Source organism: Echeneis naucrates, chromosome 24 (genome assembly GCF_900963305.1).
Source record: "Echeneis naucrates chromosome 24, fEcheNa1.1, whole genome shotgun sequence".
Classification (NCBI taxonomy): Eukaryota; Metazoa; Chordata; class Actinopteri; order Carangiformes; family Echeneidae; genus Echeneis; species Echeneis naucrates.
The window spans coordinates 11,422,914-11,436,052 of NC_042534.1; the positions used below are offsets into that span (position 1 = coordinate 11,422,914).

At 39.9% G+C, this 13,139-nt stretch overlaps 2 protein-coding genes across 2 annotated transcripts; both read right to left on the bottom strand.

Annotated features, from left to right (window-relative positions):
• Window positions 1-388: 388 nt before the first annotated feature.
• Window positions 389-6,166, bottom strand: hsp90aa1.2 (heat shock protein 90, alpha (cytosolic), class A member 1, tandem duplicate 2). The gene is made up of 11 exons (XM_029497145.1): window positions 6,029-6,166; window positions 4,325-4,474; window positions 3,760-4,126; window positions 3,545-3,678; window positions 3,032-3,352; window positions 2,747-2,912; window positions 2,405-2,595; window positions 1,832-1,979; window positions 1,451-1,719; window positions 985-1,318; window positions 389-840 (listed from the first exon to the last, which is right to left on the bottom strand). The coding sequence occupies exons 2-11, from the start codon at window positions 4,472-4,474 to the stop codon at window positions 728-730; spliced, it is 2,193 nt and encodes a 730-aa protein (XP_029353005.1). The 5' UTR covers window positions 6,029-6,166; the 3' UTR covers window positions 389-727.
• A 324-nt stretch (window positions 6,167-6,490) lies between these two features.
• Window positions 6,491-11,204, bottom strand: hsp90aa1.1 (heat shock protein 90, alpha (cytosolic), class A member 1, tandem duplicate 1). The gene is made up of 11 exons (XM_029497196.1): window positions 10,993-11,204; window positions 9,898-10,047; window positions 9,434-9,800; window positions 9,185-9,318; window positions 8,780-9,085; window positions 8,499-8,664; window positions 8,171-8,361; window positions 7,888-8,035; window positions 7,523-7,791; window positions 6,999-7,332; window positions 6,491-6,896 (listed from the first exon to the last, which is right to left on the bottom strand). The coding sequence occupies exons 2-11, from the start codon at window positions 10,045-10,047 to the stop codon at window positions 6,787-6,789; spliced, it is 2,175 nt and encodes a 724-aa protein (XP_029353056.1). The 5' UTR covers window positions 10,993-11,204; the 3' UTR covers window positions 6,491-6,786.
• Window positions 11,205-13,139: the final 1,935 nt, after the last annotated feature.

Consider the following 13,139-nt stretch of genomic DNA (forward strand, 5'->3'; position numbering starts at 1 on the left):
TATCTCCTTGCAGGCTCCTGTTAATCCTACCATAAGGAGGGTGCTGTGAGACAATACCCTTGGAAAAACTGTTTTTATTCAACTCAAATGTTTGAGATTTGTGCAATGAATGCAAGTGTATTAGATCTTAGTCACAATGGCTACAGTCAGAAGACCATGTCAATTATTTTTCAGCCACAAATCTTGAACTTGAATACACCTTTGTAGCCCTGTCCTAACCATTTAAAATGCAAATGCTAAATTTTTCATGTCATATACCACTTGGTTCATCCTATGAATATTACTGGACAGGCAGTTCATCACCTGTTGTGTCATGTCATGTGTCATTTCATGTTCTTCTTAAACATTTCTTTAAATGTCTTTACTTTGTCACAGTAGCATGTTAAAGCTCAGGCAACCACAAGATGTCTTGTTCCCATTGTAAACCTTTATTTTAGGGTCCCACCATTTGAAATAACAGTATCAATTTTTAGATATTTACAGTTAAAGTAAGACCACACATAGAATGTCAAAATGTCAATAAATATATATATATAAAAAAAATGTGTTGATAGAACTCAAGATACAAAACCTGTCAACTTAAAAAATAATGTTTTAAATGGAATGAATCTGGATTGCATACAGTCAATGCAATGGGAAGAATGTGTCAGTGGACAGTATAGTTTCATTTACAACGTTACATTTCAAATAGGGTAGAACACTTTTTCTAAATGCAATAGAAACAGGCTTAGTCCACCTCCTCCATCCTGGATGTGTCATCGTCATCCCCTTCCAGAGGGGGCATGTCCTCAGTGGGAGCAGAGGTGGTGTCATCTGATGTCATATCATCTTCATCAATACCTGGAAAAACAACAGGATTGAGCAAGTGATGTCACCTTATTTTTTGTTTTGTTTTCCCAACACATGATTGTGAGAAGTTACTCATTTTATGACCTTGTGACAACCATCATTCTTATAGATTTGTTCAACAAAACACATACTCACCAAGACCCAGCTTGATCATTCTGTAGATGCGATTGGAGTGAGTCTGAGGGTCATCCAAAGTAAATCCTGAGGAGAGCAAAGCAGTCTCAAAGAGCAGGATGACTAGATCCTTCACAGATTTGTCATTCTTGTCAGCCTCCGCCTTCTGCCTCAGGGTCTCTACAATGGGGTGGTCAGGGTTGATTTCAAGGTGCTTTTTGGCGGCCATGTAGCCCATGGTGGAGTTATCTCTCAGTGCCTGGGCCTTCATGATTCTCTCCATGTTGGCCGTCCAGCCGTAGGTGCTAGTGACAATGCAGCAGGGAGAGGAGACCAGACGGTTGGAGACTGTGACCTAGGAAGGGAAACGAGAGGCAATACAATCATGTCCTGCCTTAGCTGCACAAAAATTGGGTTATACATGGTAGGAAGTTATGCAACATCTCCCAGGGTGTTTTAACACTGTTTAATTTATTAATTTTCTCACCTTCTCCACCTTCTTCTCCAAGATGTCCTTCATGATCTTGCAAAGGTTCTCAAACTGGGCCTTTTTCTCTTCTTGCTTCTTCTTCTCCTCCTCATCCTCAGGCAGCTCCAGGCCTTCCTTGGTAACTGAAACCAAGTTTTTTCCCTCAAATTCCTTCAGCTGCTGGACACAGTACTCATCAATAGGCTCAATCATGTAAATGACCTCTAAGCCAGCTTTGCGAAGGCGCTCCACAAAGGCAGAGTTGGCCACTTGGTCTTTGGTCTCGCCTGAGATACAGATATGAATATGTTGTAAGTCATTAAGTAAGTCAATTCACTTGATTTTAAAATGCTTCTCGGTTCATATTTAAATTGCTGATAAATGAAGGGGCCTTCTTACCTGTGATGTAGTAGATGTGTTTCTGGTTGTCTTTCATACGGGTGACATAGTCCTTCAGGGAAACCATCTCATCTCCAGAGGCGGAGGTGTAATAGCGCAGCAGCTCAGACAGCTTCTTCCTGTTCTGTGAATCCTCATGGATACCAAGCTAAAAGTAAAAAAAAAATGAAGCACGTTATTTCATAAAAAAATTGTTCTTTTAGTAACATTATCACTTTGTGTGTGATGAGTAAAAATGTGAGGAAACACTAATATTGTTTTTTTTAAACCAACAGAAAATAGCTCTGGAGAAAAGAGACTGTTTGCGGCTTAAAGCAGCTTTTCATTAGCACAATATGGCCAAAGGATCCAACAGATGGCTTGTGACTAGAAGGTCAGAGGAACAAAGGTGATCATTAGCTACAATTCTTAAGTTGTTTTATGAGCGTTTCACTTATAGAAATTTAACCTACACCATACTAGAATTCCAATAATTTTTGGTTTGCTTTGTAATGGCATTATAAAAGCCCAAGATTAAATAAATTGTTGGAAAAAAAAAATGCAGCTTCCAGAATGCAACGAGAGTACACAGACCTTGATGTTCTTTGAGAACTGCTCGTAATATTTTTTGTAGTTGTCCTTGTCTTCAGACAGTTCAGTGAAGAGTTCCAGGCACTTCTTGACCAGGTTCTTACGAATGACCTTCAGGATCTTGCTTTGCTGCAGCATCTCCCTTGAGATGTTAAGGGGCAGATCCTCAGAGTCCACCACACCCTTGATGAAATCTGATAGGATGAATAGGGAAAACCTGGTGAGCTATATATTTATATAAAAAATAAATAAATAAATAAATAAATAAAAAATCATAGTTGCTTTTGTTTTTAAATTTATATTTGCTCAACAAATAAGCAACTCCACACTTGAGTTAATACTCACTGAGGTACTCGGGAATGAGCTCATCACAATTGTCCATGATGAAAACCCTGCGCACATACAGTTTAATATTGTTCTTCTTCTTCTTGTTTTCAAAGAGGTCAAATGGAGCGCGGCGAGGCACAAAGAGGAGAGCACGGAACTCCAGCTGACCCTCCACTGAAAAGTGCTGTGGGAAAAATTTAGTTTTGCAATGTCATATTACTTGTATTAAAATCTACTAAGTGTCTTATACTTATGCTTTTCCAAAAAAATACATAAATAAAAAAAAAAAAAATAGAGACCAACCTTGACAGCCAGGTGATCCTCCCAGTCATTGGTAAGACTCTTGTAGAATTCACCATACTCTTCATTAGTGATGTCATCTGGATTACGGGTCCACAGGGGTTTGGTCTTGTTAAGCTCCTCCTGGTCAATGTACTTCTCCTTGATCTTCTTCTTCTTCTTCTTCTTGTCTGAAGACTTGTCGTGGTCATGCTCATCATCTGACCCAACATCCTCAATCTCAGGCTTATCCTCATCTTTCTCCTCCTCTTCGTCCTTGTCTTTTTCCTTTTCTTCTTCCTCTGCCTCATCATCACTCACCTCCTTGTCACGTTCTTTCTCCACCTGATGAAAAATAACTAATTCATTATTGGCTAGAAGTAGAAAATTGAACTTTATTCAGAATATGTACAATGTTATTTATTTTTTTATTTTAGATGAACTGATGTGACTTTGAAATCTGAGCATTTTAAATACTTATCTCATTATTATCATTTATCAAAAAGCATTTTTCTTGTTGAAGCACTTAGCACTTACAAAGAGTGTGATGGGGTAGCCAATGAACTGTGAATGCTTCTTCACAATCTCCTTGACTCTTCGCTCCTCAAGGTATTCTGTCTGGTCTTCCTTGAGGTGGAGGATCACTTTTGTGCCACGACCCATAGGCTCAGCTGTACAAAACAGAGGTCAGGTCAGTGCAAGCTACAGACAACCTCCTTTTACAGTATAAATGATTGATAAAGAACACTTACAGTTGTCCACTTTCACCGTGAATGAGCCACCAGCTGATGATTCCCAGGCATACTGCTCATCATCGTTGTGCTTGGTGATGACTGTCACCTTCTCAGCCACCAAGTAAGCAGAATAGAAACCCACACCAAACTGACCAATCATGGAGATGTCAGCTCCAGCCTGCAGAGCCTCCATGAAAGCTTTGGTGCCAGATTTTGCAATTGTGCCCAGATTATTGATCAAGTCGGCCTTTGTCATCCCAATACCTGTGTCAATCAGCGTCAGGGTGCGCTCCTCTTTGTTGGGAATTATTTCAATTTTGAGATCTTTGCCAGTCTCCAGTTTGGAGGGGTCAGTAAGACTCTCATAGCGGATTTTGTCCAGAGCCTTGAATTAGAAAACAATATTTTATGTTTTTATTAATTGAATTTGCAATTTACTTTAAACTTTTAGACCGGTCTTTTTGCCATTTAATATGAATTTTACTATAATAATGTTTTATTGCCACAGCATAAAACAATAAATATGTTTGACACAGCATGAGATTAAATAAGCAACTTTAGACAAATGCTATAGCAAACTTACATCTGAGGAGTTGGAGATAAGCTCCCTGAGGAAGATCTCTTTATTGGAATAGAAAGTGTTGATAATCAGGGACATCAGCTGAGCAATCTCAGCCTGAAATGCAAAGGTCTCAGCCTCTTCCTCCATTGGTTGGTTCTGTGATTCAGGCATCTAAGCAGAGGGGACAATTATTTTTAACATTGCACATACATCAAGGATAGCGTCCGCACACATTAGTTGGCAGCATGTCCCTCTAAAACACAGGCCAACACAATTATTTCACTAAGATTATTGCTAACAGTTGTAAAGCGGGCAGTCACTGATCCCTGGATCTGCACCTCAGTCTGTTTGTTCTTGGTTATTTCATTAAACCAAACCCCTTTTAGGGCCTTAGTTCATTGGACTGTATAAATAGTGACAATGAGTCACGACAGCAAGTCACTATGCAATCACACATACAATGAGCAATGCTAATCTCCCACAGATAATGCACACGTTGTATGAGTTGTACCTTTTCATTTTACAAGAAAATCCCCTCCATCAAACTACCAGTCTCAATAACTTAACGAGTTCAATTAATTTCTGGAGCTCAATGTCAGTCTATATCAAAAGCTGGCAGTTACCTTGGGTACCTTGGGTAGCAGTGAGTTATGTGTCCATAATAACAGGTTATCAGTGTCCATGTATCTCTAATCCAAGCAGGTGGTTTGACAGACTGTCCATCCAGCTCACTATAATCCATCTTTGACCAAAGGAGCTAAATCCATCTGCTTATTTAAACAAGTGCCTGGTGTGCTTTATTTGTGGGGATCAGCAAAATAAATGATCTGTATATGCAGAAAGTGTACTGTGGTTGTTTTATTAACAGATTTCATAAATACTATAGCCTCAGTATATATAACCTCCTTAGATCTGCGATTAATGAATGTGTCCACAAACCTGGATACCTTTAATGACATTACAAATAATTCTGCTGTTATGTTCCTCCTGCAATTGGCAGGATTGTTAATCAAAGAGCAGCACGTGGCTAGACTTAATTATTAGCATCGGCAAAACTGACTCCACCTGTCGGTTCTCCGGGCGAAATGCAGCTTTCTAGAAGGTACCAACGGCCGAACAGAACTCTCTAGCAGTTTCCATAGGAATCGAAAGCTCCTCCCCCCAACCATCCTATTAGGAACTGGGACTGATCACCTTGTGTTTCACTGATCCCTCACTATAAAATATGCCTCTGCCTATAAAATATCACTATGGATCAAAAGATGAGCTACTGCTTTACACAATTCGTGTGCGACAAGTGCACCATGTGTTCCCTGTAGCTGCCGTCGAGCAAGGCAGAGGTTATGTGTGAGGGATACTTTGCGAAGTTTTTGAAATGTGAAAATAACGTTAAGATCAGAAATTCTCTCTCGTTAGCATTTCAAAGATGGATGAATAGATGTAAAGCCCACATGCCAACCCTGATGATTATTGTACTTTGACAATCTGATTATTACACGATGTGCACTCATTAGACTTGATGCTGCTTTCACTGAGCTCATCACTATTTGCTTCCATTCGTGTCGGAGGACTTCATCATTATTCTCGTCTCAGGAAAACATATCCAACGAAATGATAGCTAAAACAAGAAGGCTAACATTAGCTGACACAAATGTCCAAGTGCATAACATTTAATTAATCAGATGACATTCTGTTATATTGAAGTTATATTAAAATTAAATTTACCTCAGTCCTCGGAGTATCGAAAACTTATTGAGACACGGGTGGAGATCGTTTCTAAACCGCAGACAGCCCGGCTGGAGTAGTACCTTTCGCAAACACAGGAGCTCGGCTGCTTTTGTATCCTACGAGGAGCGTTCGAGAATCCTGACCAGAAGCTCCAGAACCATCTAGAATCCTCCCCGCGACAGCTCAGCGGCACCATCTGATTGGACCAGGGCACTGTCAATCACCGCCCGTGCCCACTCCACTCGAACCATCATTGGCTGGAGGGGGGCGGGATTAAAAGCGGGCAGCAGGCAGAGCCGCTGAAGGAGGAGTGAATGAATTCACCACGATAAACGTGCAACTCAGTGAAAATTCCAGAACATCCAGTAAAACAGTTGGAAGTGTGAGTTACGTCGTTGTCCCCTCTCTGTGTTGAAATCCAGCATGCGATCGACTCAGTCGTATAGATATTTCTGAATAATTTTATTACAAATTTGAATGCATTTCATAAAAAATGTGATGGTTACAAAAAGAGACATAAGTCAAATTACCAGTGACTTTATATTACTCTTAATGATTGTCAGTAGTTTCATATAAGCAGCGGATATTAATGTAGACTAAACCACAGAGGCCTCCATTAATCCCATTATTGAACTTCAACTGACTGGTTAATACTGTCAGAGAAATGAGTTGTGTTAGAATTAAGTCTGTTTTAAGGAGCAATATATTTTACAAAAATAAAAATTAAGAAAGAAGGAAAGCATCAACTGGGTATTTTAGTCAACTTCCTCCATCCTTGATGTGTCGTCATCACCCTCCAAGACTGGCATGTCTTCCTCAGCAGGCTGTAAGAGGTCTTCAACTGCAGAGTCGTCATCATCGATGCCTGCAAAGTAGAGTACATGCATTAGCGGTCAGAGTCTAATCAATTCAATAATAAGCAAACAAATTTCCATCTGTGTTAGAAGAGGAAAAAAAAAACACACACCGAGACCCAGCTTGATCATTCTGTAGATGCGGTTGGCGTGTGTCTGTGGGTCCTCCAGTGTGAATCCTGAAGACAGCAGGGAAGTCTCAAACAGCAGGATGACCAGGTCCTTCACAGCCTTATCATTCTTGTCAGCCTCTGCCTTCTCTCTCAGGGTCTCGACAATCGGGTGCATGGGGTTGATCTCGAGGTGCTTCTTTGCTGTCATGTAGCCCATGGTGGAGTTATCTCTCAGGGCCTGAGACTTCATGATCCTCTCCATGTTGGCCGTCCAGCCGTAGGTGCTGGTGACAATGCAGCAGGGAGAGGAGACCAGGCGGTTGGAGACTGTGACCTGTGGCAGTAAACAAGAATTAATACAATAGCATTCTCCCTCATCTGCATGATTTGAGACTACAACCAATTTAGTTAAGTCTTACCACTGTCATCAACAAAACACCAGGCCCAAATTCACCATATTATATTACCATACTGTCACTGGATCATCAAAAGAGGATATATAATTATTTTGCCATTTTTATTACCTTTTCAATCTTCTTGTCCAAGATGTCCTTCATGATCTTGCAAAGGTTCTCAAACTTATTTTTGAGCTCTTCCTGCTTCTTCTTCTCTTCGTCATCCTCAGGCAGCTCCAGGCCTTCCTTGGTAACAGAAACCAGGTTCTTGCCATCATACTCCTTCAGCTGCTGGACACAGTACTCATCAATGGGCTCAATCATGTAAATGACCTCTAGGCCAGCTTTGCGAAGGCGCTCCACAAAGGCAGAGTTGGCCACCTGGTCTTTGGTCTCGCCTGTGAAAGGGGATTTAAATTAATGAGTCAGAGTGTGACTAAATCATATGTGAAAGAAATCCTAAGCAAAAGCACAAGACAGAATGCAAATGTTACCTGTGATGTAGTAGATGTGTTTTTGGTTGTCCTTCATGCGAGAGACATAGTCCTTCAGGGAAACCATCTCATCTCCAGAGGCTGAGGTGTAGTAGCGTAACAGCTCAGAGAGCTTTTTCCTGTTCTGTGAATCTTCATGGATGCCAAGCTGAAATAGTAAATGATGTTTTACTACGTTGCTCTGTTATGACATTATAAAAGCCCAAGATTAAAAAAGGCATGTAAAAAAACAAAAACACAAAAACAAAACAGAGCTTGCAGAATGCAAGCAGAGTACACAGACCTTGATGTTCTTTGAGAACTGTTCGTAGTACTTCTTGTAGTTTTCCTTGTCTTCAGACAGTTCAGTGAAGAGTTCCAGGCACTTCTTGACCAGGTTCTTACGAATGACCTTCAGGATCTTGCTTTGCTGCAGCATCTCCCTGGAGATGTTAAGGGGCAGATCCTCAGAGTCCACCACACCCTTGATGAAATCTGAATGGAGAAGATTGAAGAAGACAATATCAGTTTATTGGAGGTAAAAATGCAATAGTTTGAATTTGATTGAGAGAGCTGGAATGCAAAGTTCAAGACATTTACATAGAAATATATATTATCAATATGTTACTTACTGAGGTACTCTGGGATGAGCTCCTCACAGTTGTCCATGATGAAGACTCTGCGTACATAGAGCTTGATGTTATTTCTCTTTTTCTTGTTTTCAAAGAGGTCAAATGCCGCTCTTCTGGGCACGAAGAGCAGAGCACGGAACTCCAGTTGGCCCTCCACTGAGAAATGCTTTAGAAAAAAAGGGATAGGACAGGAAAACGTTTCTGATCTTAAAAGAGTGACATTTGGTAATAATAATAAGCTACCTGCTCTACTTTGTATGTTTGATGTTGTATTTATTTACCTTCACAGCTAGATGATCCTCCCAGTCATTGGTGAGACTCTTGTAGAACTCTCCGTATTCTTCATTGGTGATGTCATCTGGGTTACGGGTCCAGATGGGCTTGGTCTTGTTCAGCTCCTGAGCATCAATGTACTTTTCCTTGACCTTCTTCTTCCTCTTGTTTTTGCTCTCTTTTGTGTCCTCATCCTCATCAGAGCCAACATCCTCAATCTTTGGTTTGTCCTTGTCTTCAGCAGCATCCTTCTCAACCTCCTCTTCCTTTTCTCCCTCCTCAAGGTCCACCTCTTTCTCTCTGGTCTTCTCCACCTTAAATATGCAAAAATATTTGGGATTTAGGAATTTTTTCAAGAATTTAACTACTATTACCATTTCTACTAAAACTAATAGGCCTTTATAAGAACTTACATAAAGTGTAATGGGGTATCCGATAAACTGTGAGTGCTTCTTTACAACTTCTTTGATGCGCTTCTCCTCACAGTATTCCGTCTGATCTTCCTTGAGATGGAGAATCACTTTTGTGCCTCTGCCAATAGACTCTCCTAAAATAAACAATAAAGCCAGCGATGACAACAGTGACAGGTAATGAGGAAAATCATTTTCATGCAGCAGATTATTAAATCAGCTCATATTATCAATGTGGGAAATTTAATTTACCAGTATCAGGTTTGACTGTGAATGAGCCTCCAGCTGCAGACTCCCATATGTATTGTTCATCATCGTTGTGCTTGGTGATGACTGTGACTTTCTCGGCCACCAAGTAGGCAGAGTAGAAACCCACACCAAACTGACCAATCATGGAGATGTCAGCTCCAGCCTGCAGAGCCTCCATGAAAGCCTTGGTGCCAGATTTTGCGATTGTGCCCAGGTTGTTGATGAGGTCGGCCTTGGTCATGCCAATACCTGTGTCAATCAGCGTCAGGGTGCGAGCGTGCAGGTCAGGTCTGACTTCAATTTTCAGTTCCTTGCAGGACTCGAGTCTGCTGGGGTCTGTCAAGCTTTCATATCTGATTTTGTCCAATGCCTGCCCAAATGCAAAAAAATATAAAAAACATTGGTTGCATTAATGTGTACATATTGAATTACATGGGAAAATGGACTGAAGTGCTGATTTTACTTACATCTGAGGAGTTGGAGATAAGCTCTCTAAGGAAGATCTCCTTGTTGGAGTAGAAAGTGTTGATAATGAGGGACATAAGCTGAGCAATCTCAGCCTGGAAGGCAAAGGTCTCCACTTCCTCCTCCATAACGTGGCCAGCGTTCTCAGGCATCTAAAACAAAACATTATATTTAATAAAAATCCCAAACTGTTAGAAATCCTCTGAAATCAGCACTTATAGTAAGAATTTCATACAGCATTAAAATTTGAATTTATGTGCCCAATATGTTGAATTTAATTTGCTTGTGTTTAATTCAAAAGCTCATTCTCCCCTTCCTGTTACAGACAGCCTCATGGGTTGGTATTGCAGAGGATAAAAATTGCTGGTACAAGAGGAACACATGTTCCTTCTGTCAATCAAAGACGTGCCTTTTGTAAAATGGGTGGAGCTTTGATGATTTCCCCAACCCCCAATGACTTCAATATGTGTCATATAACACCTTTATGTTAAGGAGTAGGCAAGACTTGCCTGTAATTCCAACTAGAAGAAAAGTTCAGTTTTGTCTTTAACCATACAGATATGATCTTTCTTCTATATTCATGAATTAGTCTGCACATTTAGTGCAAACAGTTCTGTCTTGTCTTGAAATTTCTTCAATTCCTTTTTTGCATGTCATTAGTTAAAGGTTGTACAAAAGGTCCAAATCATTCAAATGTGCTTTTATTATTATTATTTCCTTTGTTTCTGCTCTAAGATGCAAATGTGCTGCATCTGCTCTTTGTGCCAACTGGCTTTTCTGCCCATGCGCCATTGCACTTAGACTCAGGGTCACCCTGCTTGCCATGTGCTCCCTGCACGTTACAGTCTTAAAAAGATACTAACATTAAATAGGCTAATCTGTCATAAAAATAACTGATATCGAACATCTGATTAAATACACTTTTGTTTATTCTTTTCAATCTTTCGTCATTTGTTTTATTATTATGTAATATATTGAGAAGAAAGAATTTGTTTCTTTGCGCCTGTTCATGCCATCAAAGCACCTAATATACTGATCATTTTAATGTGGTAATGCAGAACCAAAGTCATATTATATTTTATTCATTACAATCTTACCTTGAGTTTGGCTTCTGTCTCTTCTTGTAGATAGCCGTCAAATGTTGTCACTGAGCTTTTCTTTTCTTCGTGAAGAAGACCAAATCGGTACCTGACTGCTCCTATGCAGTAAGTCTCTTTTGGTGCACTCAAGTGAGTACCTTTTGACTCTATCCAGACCCCACAACTTGCTGGTGTCTTTTTATACTTACGGGGTGGTTTCTCGAAGCTCCCATTCAGAAGCTTCCAGAAGATACGTTCACAGCAGTGAAGGGGGTGTTGGGGGGAGGTGAAGGGGACGCCAGAGCCCTAAAGTTGATGTGCCCTTATAGGGCTGCAGAGTCACAAGGAGTGCCTGTCACTCACGACAAGAGCTTTCCTGATAGCTTGTCTGACTGGAAGGCTCCATACCCCCCCCAAAAGCGTCACAGCTGTGCATTTCCTTTGCTATCAGCTGCTGTCTTGTGGACCTACTGGACACTTAACACACAGAATATGGACAGCAGGCCCATGTGTTTTTTTGGCAAGTGAGATTGGGGTAAATCTCCAAGGTTTCACATAGCTTTGGACAGACCATAACTAACTAATGTGCATCACTGACGTCCATATAAGAGGAAACTGTCCCTCAGATTGGCTGTCTTCTTATGAGTAACTCAAACCTTAAAACATAATTACTACAATAATAAACTTCCTAACAGTCTGATAAAACCTTCATCTGTGGATGGACAATATCTTCCATCATAAGATGTTTGAAAGTATAAGTCAAGATTGAAAAAGAATGTTTCAAATGAAGCTAACACTTGGACTAAAAACAACTTGTTAAAGACTAAAATATACTGTTCTCTTTTAACATGTATTACAATAGCTGGGAAGATGTAATAAAATGTTTACTTTCCTTGCGTTAAACTGTGACCATGCTTTGAATGCAGAAAGAAAAAAAATTTGCTAAATTCTTGCGTGATATGGGTATATAAGAAATCCAGGGACTTGTATTACACACAGAATAATAATGAATTAGAAAATGTGCAAAACATTCAGTTTATTGATGAAAATTATGAGAACCATGTAGGTGAGACACAGCCCATTCTCAGATGTTAGATTTATTTTCACTCACACTTTGAAAAGTTTGAAAATTTTCGAAAAAGAACTCACAAAAGAGATGCTCAAATGTGATACTACATGGTAAACATCTTGTGCAGGAAAAAAGACTAGAACTCTCTGGTTCATTGCGGATGTTAGTGACTTCAGCTAACCAGAGGATGGCAGTGTATTACCCTTGCTACGTCCATTACATAATGCAAGTGCTTCGAGTAAATAGCAGACACTTCTGTCCGTGTTGAGAAACGTGGAGAACTGTTGCAATCACTGTAAGATGATATTTTTATGAAATAGAGAGCCAGATTCTTCATAGTTTAAATAGTTCTAGATCAAGTGAGTCCATGCTTGTATAAACGTAGCATGATACATAATGGATATTCCTGGTATTTAAAAGTAGATACTGGAAGTGTATCCTCTTACTTGAGTGATTTTCCTCCATCAAATTCCATTTGGTTCAATTGCAGCGTAGGCTCCGTCTATGAGACTCTTATATCTCATGTCATCATTATTTTATGTAACTGTAGTCTGCTGAGAGCATTAGTGTTTCTCTGTATTTTCTTTATATTTAGCCAGTTTTTTGTTAGGGTACATAAAAATACTTTCTAAACCTATCCAACATCAGTGTTGGATATAATAAAAATAGGTATACAGGACCATAACCTTAAAGAAAAGCGAGGAGGTAGACCTTTTGTGGGGAAAAAAATCAAAAATAAAAAATAACATTATTCAAGGAAGTAAAATCTTGCTTTGTCATGTGTTTTAATCCCTTGAATAAGACATAAATAGAATAATAGAAATAATAATCTCTTCAGCTCTGAAAATCAACAGATCATCATTCTGAAAGAATTTCATGAAATTGTGAATTTAATGTGTGCATAACATCCCAACAATGAGGAGGAAAATGCGGTGGTGAATTTGTGTTTGTTTCTCTTAAATTGACTTGATTCCACATTTTGTAACATGTATGCGGATGAGGATCCAGCGGGTGACGTCACGGAGCGGTGCTACTTGGTTTATTTCTCTCAACGCATGACCGCATGCGCAGTCCGGCACATCCGGGGACCTGACAA

Coding starts and splice junctions, on each gene's coding strand:
- hsp90aa1.2 (XM_029497145.1), bottom strand. CDS start 4,474: ATGCCTGAATCACAGAACCAACCAATGGAGGAAGAGGCTGAGACCTTT. Junction 2,913..3,031: donor AGGATCACCTGGCTGTCAAG/GTTGGTCTCTAT, acceptor TTTTTCCCACAG/CACTTTTCAGTGGAGGGTCA. Junction 1,980..2,404: donor AGTTCTCAAAGAACATCAAG/GTCTGTGTACTC, acceptor TTTTACTTTTAG/CTTGGTATCCATGAGGATTC.
- hsp90aa1.1 (XM_029497196.1), bottom strand. CDS start 10,047: ATGCCTGAGAACGCTGGCCACGTTATGGAGGAGGAAGTGGAGACCTTT. Junction 9,319..9,433: donor CACAGTCAAACCTGATACTG/GTAAATTAAATT, acceptor TGTTTATTTTAG/GAGAGTCTATTGGCAGAGGC. Junction 8,665..8,779: donor AGGATCATCTAGCTGTGAAG/GTAAATAAATAC, acceptor TTTTTTCTAAAG/CATTTCTCAGTGGAGGGCCA.